General features: G+C 32.9%; 1 protein-coding gene and 1 non-coding gene across 2 annotated transcripts; one reads left to right on the forward strand and one right to left on the reverse strand.

Moving 5' to 3' along the window:
• Positions 1 to 6,093: 6,093 nt before the first annotated feature.
• Positions 6,094 to 6,462, reverse strand: LOC133035731 (uncharacterized). Its single transcript, XM_061111875.1, has one exon. It carries the CDS (start codon positions 6,460 to 6,462, stop codon positions 6,094 to 6,096), a length of 369 nt encoding a protein of 122 aa, XP_060967858.1.
• A 1,175-nt stretch (positions 6,463 to 7,637) lies between these two features.
• On the forward strand, positions 7,638 to 7,744 carry LOC115708432 (small nucleolar RNA R71). The gene has a single exon (XR_004009932.1). It is a non-coding gene; the product is annotated as a small nucleolar RNA R71 (small nucleolar RNA).
• The last annotated feature ends 4,387 nt before the right edge of the window (positions 7,745 to 12,131 follow it).

Raw genomic sequence — 12,131 nt, forward strand, 5'->3', positions numbered from 1 at the left:
GTATGTGATACATATATAATATATAATATGTGGAGATAATATATATTATGATATGTATGCATGTTAAAATACATATCTTATATATATATATATATGGGTGGACTCTTAATGGGTATTACTCATGAATGGGTAATATTAAAAAAATTTGAGTTTTTATGCGTAATTTTTCTATTAAATTAGAAAAATCTCTCATTTTTTCATTATATGGGCTGAGGTTAATCCATCGGCTAAAAAAAATTCGGCAAAAAAATGATAGAAAAATATTGAGTGTTTTTAATATTTTTCATATAAATTTATATTTGATATAGTGTAAAAAGATGTATTTTTGATATTTTTTTTAATTAAGTAGTTAATTTAAGCGTAGAAATTCAAATTTATCTTTTATTTTTCGCCATCGGATCAAAATCTAATGACTTGATATTTTTAAAATTAATATTTATAGTTAAATTTATTTAGTACCCATCAATGGGTCTACCCATTAAAAAATGTTCCATATATATATATATGAGATATGTAACATATGTATTTGTGAATTTAATATTGATATTATGTGTATGTTACATATGAGATTATATTAATATATGAGTTATATAGTATGATAATAATATTGATAGTAATATAATATTAATATTATTTGTTATTATTGATGTGAAAATTATTTTTAATATTTTGTGAATAAAGAATAGTTTTGAATTCTTTTTTAATTTGGTGGTGAATATCTCACTTTTATGAGATAATAAAAGATCCATTTTGAAAAGTTACATCTTTTATTGGATTATAAGAGATAATAATCTCATATTTGAGATAAGGAAATATGGATTATGGGCGTTACACTTTTATTGGACTTGCATTGTCATAAGCAAGAACAATGATCTAGTGGATCTAAACTTGTGAAATGAGTCATAAATTAGAAGAGTAATTTTAGACTCAAGTAAAGTGAATCAATGTGGATTCAAATTATGAAAAGATAACAAAATTGGAGAAGCAATTTTGAATCTTAAATAATCAAAGTTGTGAACAAAATTGATGAGAATTATGTTAACTTTGGTATAATTTGGGCTAATCTCAATGAGTAGATAATCTTAAAATTATGGGTAAAAATAATCACATTATTTTGTAAGTGGTAATGTGAGTTTGATATTTTAATTTTTTTGAGAAAATTAAAAATATCAAATGTTATTTTTTAAGGTGGCCTTAAAAATTCATTTCAAGAGGAAATACACAAAAGTGATATTTAATATACACTTTATGCTAGAAATGTGGGGGTGAGCCACAAATTTAATCAAAATGTGTTGAGATATTGTTGATTAATTCATTTGATTTTAAATTCTAATTCTAAATCAAGTTTCTCTATGTGCATAAGTATAAATATTGACATAATTGGTGTCAAATTTTGGTCAAAATAATTTGAAGAAGGAAATTAAATTTAAGAGAAATTATAGAGACCGAGTGGTCTTTAATATTTTAAAATCAAGATATTATCTTGATAATGAAATGTAAAAGTGTGGTGATGATATTCCAACGTGAAAAGTTTAAGACATGTTTGTTGTCTTAAAATAAAATGTAATTTAGACATGTTTGGTGTCTAAATTAGTGTTTAATTTTGATATGCTTGGTATTAAAATTATTGAGAGTTTGAGTTGTGTGAAAATTAATTTTTTTATGATTGAATTTTCAAAGCTTAAGTACTTAAGGAGAATAGTGGTCACAAAGTGAACACTATATTTTGGCATGCATGATTCACATGGAATCAATAGTGAGAAGTTATAACAAATCGCTTAATCTCTGTACAAGATTAAAGCATGAATATTCGAGGGATGAGACCTAAACTCCCTTCGTATTTTGGTCATTGAGGGTAACCTATCTTAACACTAGTAAAAATCTAGTGTTAAGTTCAATAGGTAATAAGAAGTCAATAGAGTGATGTTGTGAAAATTATATACGCAAGTATACGCAGTCAAACAACTAATAAAGTGATAAGTAAGATCGTCTCCACAGGAATTGCAAACAAAGTTTGATGTAAAACAAACTAATTACAACTTAAAGCAAGAGGAAATAACATGCGAATGGTTAAGTAATGATTCAAAATAAAAAATGTCATGAATTAAACTTGCTAACATTAATACTACTACTTCTAGAAAAATTATTTGCAAGATGAAAAATGTAATATGGCAAAAATGGCTTAAATAGCTAATTCCTTCTACTCAGGTTTTTTTCCCGATGTTACAACATTGGTTCAGCATTACTCCAGCATTCTACACAGAGATAACAAAAATTCCTCTAGGCTTGTGAGAATTTTCCAACACTCACAAATTTCAGTCTACCACTTAACTCAATATATTCCTATATCAAACCAACAAGCAGAACACTATTCAAACATTAATTTTATAAGTTATGCAAGGTAAATGAAATATTCTTATTCCACTTACATAAAAAAACCTAAATCTAGGTTTTCCACTTGCTCCATTCAAGTTGAAGTACTAGATCTAGCCCTTCTGGTACAAGATCTAGCTTAGCAAATTGTTATTCATGGCCAAGAAACAACAATCTAGTAAAATGAAACTCACTTGAATGAACAAAGGAAAAAATGCTAAAGTAAGTTTAAAAATTAATCATACCCAACATAAAAGTTCATAACCATTCAAGCCTCCAAAGTCTAGCTCATATTCAAGTAAAAGATTAACATCCAAATTCGAAATAGTTTAACCATGGTTGCAGCCTCTTTTTAGTTCAATAAGTTTCTTCTAATTGCTAAGTACAAACACAAAGAAAAGAGAAGAGAAAGAACAATATTAAGAGAAGGTAAAAGAAAATTCAAACGCAAAAGGTTGGTCCCCCTCTCTTCTTTCTTCTGCTGTGTACTTTCTGCAATTACTCCTCTTCAAAAAATTGCAACTGCTGCTCACGTAATGGAGGTTGATGGTGGTGTACTTCTCCTCTTTTTTTTTAGTTGTTGGGTTTTTAGGGTACAAAATTGATACCCCAAAGTAGAAGCCCAATCTTTTCCCACATTGGCCCACTAGGTTTAGTCCCTCTCCTTCCACAACAGCCACTTGGTGTATTTTGAGTGACTGGGCAGAATTTGCTGAGGTGGATAAGTGAAACTCGTGTTTCCACGTCGCTGCCAAAATGCTGAATTTGCTTCAGCATTGCTTCACCAATCTGCCTCAATTTCAGCTTATGTTCCACTTCTTCCTTGCTTCCGTTTTCAACAACAAACAAGCACAATTAATTGCAAAATCACACCTAACAATATCAATATTTACAAGACTTAAAAGTTAGCTTACTAAATAGAAAATGACACTAAAACTAACTAAAATTAAGCAAACAAACACATTTTCACTACTCATCTCACAATACTTTTAGTTTAAAAGCATAAAAATAACACTATACCATAGAGTTATCACACCCCAAACTTAGAATATTGCTCGTCCCCGAGTAATGAAAAACAAAAAGAACTAAACAATAAAAACATAAATTGACAGCGACACTAACATGCTTGCACCAGATAAAATACTGCTCTTTCACACTTTGTTTAGCGACGAAAAATGCTCTCAGAATTAGATAAAATAGAAGTGTAATTAGTGGTAGTGAATATGCATTGAACTTGTGTGTTTCGATCGAGTTTTACATGCTATCTATGTCCTTAATAATTATCAAGAGTAATTCAATCAATAAAGTGTGCAAATACTTCCCACCAACACCTTGAATTTTTATAACAACTACCCTCGATCCTCAAGTTTAAAAAGTTTGCTTCCATAAGTTGAACTAGTGCAATCCTCTCCACTAATTTAGCTTAGCTTTACAACTTAGATCAAAAGGACTTGATTAGGCTTGAAATGTGAGGTTTAGGTTCCGGTTTTGTAAAGGATGACATTTCTTAGGCTCATGACCTAATTACCTCAATTTATCAAGGACTTTTTTTTTCTCAAGCGCTCACCTAAAATTTCATTCTCAACCCACAATGTTCATTCAATCTAGTTCCCACTCTCTTGCTATATGTATGTACTATATATACATATGTATTTTTTTTTTTTCAAATCAACTAGAAAAAGAGAGGAAAAAAAACAACCTTTTTCTTTGGTTAGGGGAGGGTACACCCCAAACTTAGCCTTAAACTTGCCCCTTTCTTTTTTCCTCTCTTATTCTATTTAATACTATGATTGTACATATATGTATATATATTTATTTTTTTTCTTTTCTGTTTTTTTTTTTCGTTTTTTTACATATCTATGTATAGCAAGAGAAGGAATATAGTGTTATGTGAATCAAAACTCTCACCACCCCAACTCACATCCCATCATCATCTCTAATGTGAACCTGTTTCACCACATTTTGTAAAGTTGTATCCTCACTTCCCTAACCCCATTAATGTTTGATTAGTCCTTGATAACTTAAGCAATTAGGATTGGATTGTGAAGGATAACATTTTGTGTGTATGTGTGGGTATAGTGACTTTGATAGGTGTTAAGAAAAACTAGGCTTTTGGCTTAATTAGGGGTGACTATTGACAATTAAATATTCTCAGGTTGGCTTGAAAGGCTCAATCATCCAAGAATGGCCTACATCATTTCCAAGTTATAAAGCTTGCTAGGATTTTGCCTCAAGGATTACACTAACCAATTCTAGATGCTTAAGCTCTCTTATGGTGTTAGCTATTCTAAAAACTCAAAGTATGGGATAACATAAGCACACAACTGTTGAAAGCATTCCTCATAGGCTAACATTTAGACAAGAATAACACTTAAAATTAGCATTTTCAACACACAAACCAAGGCACTCCACAAATGGAGGAAAATGAATATTTTTCATCATCGAGCGCTACCCTAAACCAAGCTGAAAATACATGCACTATTTTCCTCATTCGCAAGCTAAAACAGAACATAACAAACATGACAAAATAACATGATGAATACACATCTAATCCACACAATGTTTATTACACACAATACCAAAGTCAACAACAAAAGTAGACTCACAAAGTAACAAACACAAACAGTAGGAACACTTAAACTAACACACTTATTTCAGCACACACAAGCACAATAACATTTAAACTAGGTTAACTAACTAAGGAAAAAGAGATACTCCCTCAAGATTCGAACTCTTCCCCCACTAGAGAGTCCCTGCTTGAAAATGCTGAAGCGATGCTGATGCAATGTTGTAACAACTGGGACTTACTGCTTCAGCACACAAATTTGCTTCACACCATATTGCAGCAACCTATTTTTCTGTCATTCCCTGCTTTGCACCAGCAATAAAGATCACCACAGCACAGCAAAATCATTAGTAACTGTAGGAAATTGAAAGTTATATATATGTAATTATATAAGTATGTATATAATAATTTTTTTCTTTTTCTTCTTTTCCTCTTTTTTTTTCTTTTTTTTCAAGGGGTGGCACACCCCAAACTTAATTTTAATCACACTCTTCTCTTCTTTTTTTTTTTACGAGGGGTGGCGCCCAAACTTATTATATAATATATATAACTAAATATAATCTTGTTCTTCCGCTCTTGGGTTGCCCAAATGTGATACAATAAGGCCAAGGCAACCCGAAGTCCTTCTTCAAGCTTCTTTCAAAGTGATGGAGGTCTTTGCTTGGTTGACCTCATCACCCCCAAACTTCACTTCTTGGCTTTTCACCAAGAATTTTCTTCTTGAAAGTGCATCACGTAGTTCCACCACCCCATCGGGATATACTCTCACCACCAAGAAAGATCCATCACACCTTGAATCTAGTCGTCCATGAGTAGCCTTCGTTAAAGAGTTGGCGAAAATCACTTGTTGCCCAACTTCAAACATTCGAGACCAAATTTTTCTACTAAGCTTCTTTTTCTTTCTCTTCTTTTTGGGTGGGTTTTTAGGGTCAAATGATGTTTTGTCTTTGCTTTCTCGCAGCTCGTGATCCTTAGCGATTTCTTTAAGGAGAATCTTCTTTCTCACATTCTTACTATTTTTTTAATTTGGACTCTTCAACCATGTTAGGATCCATATCTATAATTGCTAAGCATTCTCCTATTGCATCAGGAGCACGTATAGGATGAAAGACCTTGAATGTGGCTTGCTCATCTTGAGCTCTCATGGTAAGCTCTCATTTTTCAACATCTATCAAAGTCCTTCCCGTAGCAAGAAATGGCCTCCCTAAAATAATTGGAATTTCTCTATCTTCCTCATAGTCAAGAATAATGAAGTCGGTTGGAAAAATGAACTTATCAACTTGTACCAAAACATCTTCAATTTTTCCATCTAGATGGGCCATAGAACGATCCGCTAATTGTAAAGTGACGATGGTTGGCCTTGCTTCTCCAATTCCCAACTTCTTGAAAATAGACACGGGGATGAGATTAATACTAGCTCCCAAATCACAAAGAGCTCTTCCAACATCTCGACCCCCAATAGAAATTGGAATTGTAAAGTTGCCAGGATCTTTCAATTTGGGTGGAATTTTACTTTTCAACATAACACTACATCCCTACGTCAAAGCGACAGTTTCAAATTCGCCAAGCCTCCTTTTCTTTGTCAAAATATCCTTCAAAAACTTCACATAAGTTGGCATTTTCTCCAAAGCTTCCACTAATGGTATATTGATGTCGAGCTGCTTTACAATATAAAGAAATCTCCGAAATTGACCATCGTCTTGTTGTTTCTTGAACCGTTGAGGAAATGGTGGAGGTGGCTTTTGCAAAGACTTTTCTGCAGCAGAATGCTGACTGGATGCTGTAACTACTGTGGGGAATTTCAGCAGCTGAAATTGCTGGTTTTTTCTTCATTTTCCCCTCTTTTTGGATTGAAGAGGGCTCCTTACTGCCTATTGCAGCCACATTTAACTCAAGAATTTTTCCACTTCTCAAGGTTATCGCTTTGCAATGCTCTTTGCCATCTCTTCGTGGGTTTTCGGCGTCACTAGGCAAAGTGCCTTGTGGTCTATTCTTCAAATCATTGACCAATTGCCCAATTGAAATTCAAGATTCCGAAGAAATGCTGCCTGACTTTGAATTACAGCGTCATTCTTGGCCATATAGTCTCTCATTAAGCTCTCCAAAGAACTAGTTTCAGAGCTTGAGGTTGGTGTGGTTGTTGAGGTCTTGGTTGTTGAGAAAATCCCGGTGGAAATGATTGTTTTCCTTATGCTTGTGCTCCACTTGAAGTTGCCCCTTGACCTCCCCATGAAAAATTCGGATGATGCTTCCATGCTGAATTGTAGGAGTTTGAGTATGGATTGTTGTTGTGGTTAAAGTTTTGATTACCCACATAGCAAACCGAAGCTGGATTTGAAGGGCAATTTTCAAAAGTATGCCCATCACCACAATACACACAAGAAATTTCTGCCCTTTGAATGGCAGCGACTGGTTGTACACTTCCTCCCATGTTCATGTTCTTCAAAATGTTGGTCATTGAGGCCATTTGAGCGGTTAGAGCTGTCAAAGCATCTACTTCAAGAACACCAGCTACTTTTCAGCTTGTAGGAGCTCTATTAGTTGACCATTGATAGTTGTTGCTAGCTATCCTTTCCAAAATCTCAAAAGCTTCATTTTAGGACTTAAAAAGAATGGCTCCATTAGCCGAAGCGTCCAAAACCATCCTAGATGTCGCATTGAGACCATTGTAAAATGTCTCAAGTTGGATACAATGAGGAATACGATGGTGTGGGCACTTTCTCAACAACTCCTTGAATCTTTCCCATGCGTCACTAGTAGTCTCATCTTCCAATTGTTGAAAGGACATGATCTCACTTTGAAACTTTGCATTTCTTGTCGGAGGAAAGTACTTTCTCAAGAATTTTTCAGCCAAGTCATTCCAATTAGTCACTGAATCGGGAGGAAGAGTATTAAGCCATGCTGTAGCCCGATCCCTCAAGGAAAATGGGAACAACTTCAATCTTAAAGCCTCTTCACTTACTCCTTGTAGCTTGAAAGAATAACTCACCTCCAAAAATGAGCGAATATGGAGGTGAGGATCTTCCTTTGGCGACCCACCAAATTGACCAACCGTTTGGATCATTGGAAACATGATGGGCTTGAGCTCAAAGTGAGGTGCTTGGATTTTGGGTCTCACAATACCCGAATTAAGCTCATTGAACATAGGGGTTGCATACTCTCTTATTGTTCGGGCTCTATCATCAGCCAAAGCAATAGGATTGACATCATTATGAGCACCCCAACTTCAAACCCATCGGCCATATTGCAGCGTTTTTTAGCCTTTTGTTCCTTCCTTCTTTGTCTGAAAGTGCGTTCAATTTCGGGGTCAATAGGAGCAAGTTCAAGGTCCTCTTCTTCCTCGTTCATGCACTAGATAGCACCTGAAAAAGAAAAATTCAGCGCAACAAAATGGGATTAAAATCTCAAACTAGAAAATAAATTGTAAAATAGTTGATAATACACAATTTTTAGTTTCAATCCCTGACAACAGCGTCAAAAACTTGTTGCGAAAATTATATACGCAAGTATACACAGTCAAACAAGTAAGAAAGTGATAAGTAAGATTGTCTCCACAGGGATTGCAAACAAAGTTTGATGTAAAACCAACTAATTACAACTTAAAGCAAGAGGAAATAACATGCAAATGGTTAAGTAATGATTCAAAATTAAAAATGACATGAATTAAACTTGCTAAAATTAATACTACTGCTGCTAGAAAAATTATTTGCAAGATGAAAAATGTAATATGGCAAAAATGGCTTGAATAGCTAATTCCTTCTAGTCAGGTTTTCTTCCAGGTGTTAAAACATTGGTTCAGCATTACTCCAGCATTCTGCACAGAGATAACAAAAATTCCTCTAGGCTTGTGAGAATTTCCCAACACTCAATAATTTAAGTCTACCGCTTAGCTCAATATATTCCTATATCAAACCAGCAAGTAAAACACTATTCAAACATTAATTTTATAAGTTATGCAAGGTAAATGAAATATTCCTATTCCACTTACATAGAAAAACCTAAATCTAGGTTTTTCACTTGCTCCATTCAAGTTGAACTACTAGATCTAGCCTTTCTGGTACAAGATCTAGCTTAGCAAATTGTTATTCATGGCCAAGAAACAACAATTCAATAAAATTAAACTCACTTGAATGAATAAAGGAAAAAATGCTAGAGTAAGCTTAAACATTAATCATACCCAACATAAAAGTTCATAGCCATTCAAGCCTCAAAAGTACCCTAGCTCATATTCAAATAAAAAATTAACATCCAAATTCAAAATAGTTTAACCATGGCTGCTGCCTCTTTTTAGTTCAATAAGTTTCTTCTAATTGCTAAGTACAAACACAAAAAAAAAGAGAAGAGAAAGAACAATATTAAGAGAACGTAAAAGAAAATTCAAAGGCAAAAGGTTGGTCCCCCTCTCTTCTTTCTTCTGCTGTGTACTTTCTGCAATTACTCCTATTCAAAAAATTGCAACTGCTGCTCACATAATGGAGGTTGATGGTGGTGTACTTCTCCTCTTTTTTTTTTAGTTGTTGGGTTTTTAGGGAACGAAATTCATACCCCAAAGTAGAAGCCCAATCTTTTCCCACATTGGCCCACCAGGTTTAGTCCCTCTCCTTCCACAACAGCCAGCTGGTGTATTTTGAGTGACTGGGAAGAATTTTGAGGTGGATAAGTGAAACTCGTGTTTTCACGTCATTGTGAGAATGCTGAATTTGCTTCAGCAATCTGCGTCAATTTCAGCTTATGTTCCACTTCTTCCATGCTTCCTTTTTCAACAACAAACAAGGACAATTAATTGGAAAATCACACCTAATAATATCAATATTTACAAGACTTAAAAGTTAGCTTACTAAATAGAAAATGACACTAAAACTAACTAAAATTAAGCAAATAAATACATTTTCACTACTCTTCTCACAATACTTTTAGTTTAAAAGCATAAAAATAACTCTATACCATAGAGTTATCAAGTGAATATTGTACTCAATTGTCCCACCTATGGATGAGTACATGTTGTGAAAATTGAGGGTTCATGTCGAAAGGTTTTTTAATGGAGCTTAAACTTAAGAAAACTCACTTAAGCTTAAGCTTAAGAAGTGTCTGAAGAGTGGTGAGACACTAAAACTCCACCTATATAGACTAGAGGTGGTGCTGCCTCTTATGAGAATTAGGAGTTATTCTCTAGAGAGTTCATGAATTGGAATTTTGCACGTGGCCATTAACGGTGTAAGAGTGAGACATGCGGTCTCAAGTGAGCATAAGCAAGGGTGTGTGTGTTATCACCGGTTTGTACTAAAGTAATAGTGGTTCAATGCTATGGCAATAAAAATTTCATCAAACTTTGGGGTAATTACACTGAAGTAAAATTCAAATCGAAAGATATTTTACTTAATACACCTAAGCAAGATTTTTTTAAAATTGTGTATTTAGTCAATCAAAGTGGGGAAATGTTATATTTTGATATAATATTTTTTATTGATTAAATAAATGTTACAAAAGTTACAAATTTGTTATTAAAGAGATACTATTTAATCTAGTGGGGGATTGTTATATTATTTATAATAATATAGTATATAGATTAAATATGTGTAATAAACTATAATAATCTGTAATATATATTAGTTGTCATTTTTTTGTAATATTTGGGGAAGTTACTTGTTACTATAAGTAACCTCCACTATTATCACCAACATTAAGAGTGTAAAAGGTGTTACACATCTTAATTTGAAATTCTTAATGCTATAGGAGTTATCGTGTGTGCATGAGTTACATCTCTATAGGAGTTATGGTGTACATGAGTGTGTGCATGAGTTACATGTCTTTTCTAGAAAACCTTAAGACTTGATAATTCTCAAAGTTATTTCCTAGAGAGTTCCTTTAGTGATTAGAGATAGGAGAAATAAACTTTTGGATAAAGGTGTAATGCCTTGTTCAAGTCAGGGGCAGACCCACATAGAGGCGAGGTGGGGCAGAAGCCCACCCTGAAAAAAAAATTGAGAAAAAAATATATATGCATTTTAGTTAGTTACAACATATAATTATAAAAAAAAGTGATATCTATGCACATAAAATAAGCTTTGGTATAATGGTAAAGTCATTCCATACATGTATAGGAGGTCATGATTTCTAATCCAATAAAAGTATGTTTACTTTAATATTTTTATTTTACTTTTTGAACTTCTATCAATAATATTTATATTTAATCTCTTAATACTAACATATAAATTTACATTAATTTTTAACATGTTATGCAATGTAGAAAAAAAAAAAGATGCACCCCTCACTTATAAAAGAATGGTATCGCCACACCTCAACTTAAATCCTGAATCCGCAAGTCGTAGTGATCTTCACTAATTTACACACAAAGTTGTTAGTAAGTGTATATCTATATATGTATTATATTACATATATTGTAATCTGTTTTTTTTATCTTTTATATATATGTATGTAATATATATTGTGTATATGTGTTGTTGTAACATATATTTAATCTCTTTATTGATCTTTGTATTGTATTATAATGTCTTGATCTCTAAGATATATACGATAAACGAGAATCATTTTGACTACAATGTGTGTCTTTATATAATACATTGCATGTATATAATCAAAATGATAAATGGTTTTGTATATTTGTTAAAAAAGAAGAGTTTTGTATTTAGTTTCCAGATCGATATGTTACCGACAGGAAAATACTGTGTGTCTCCCAGGTTAATAATACATGATTTTATTGCAAAATACAGATTTGATGCATTAATTAATTATATGAACTCCAACTTAATTGTATGTTGTATACATTAATTATAATTACCAATTACAGTACCAACTGTTCATATATAATAATTTGATTATATTTTATTTATATATACATATATAAAGTAGTACATCTGCGATTCGCTTCATTATAATTCCATGTTTTCTGGAGTTGTTCCCTTCTAAAAGGTCATTATCAGACTAATTGAAATTACATAAATCTTATCTTACCAATGCTTCGTAATTAGTTCACATAAGTTAAAATGATCTTCATTATTATATAAGATTCTCAAATTGGGGCCTGGTCGCCAGATTTTAACGCGTACTCATATGAAAAGCAATTAATTTTAGAGTGAAAGAAAAAAGCTTTGGCTCTATCTATAACTCGATATATAGCAAGTTTAGCTAGGAAACAAATCAAAGTAGTGTATTACCCGTGGCATTATTTGCA

This window comes from Cannabis sativa, chromosome 1, assembly GCF_029168945.1.
Source record: "Cannabis sativa cultivar Pink pepper isolate KNU-18-1 chromosome 1, ASM2916894v1, whole genome shotgun sequence".
Classification (NCBI taxonomy): Eukaryota; Viridiplantae; Streptophyta; class Magnoliopsida; order Rosales; family Cannabaceae; genus Cannabis; species Cannabis sativa.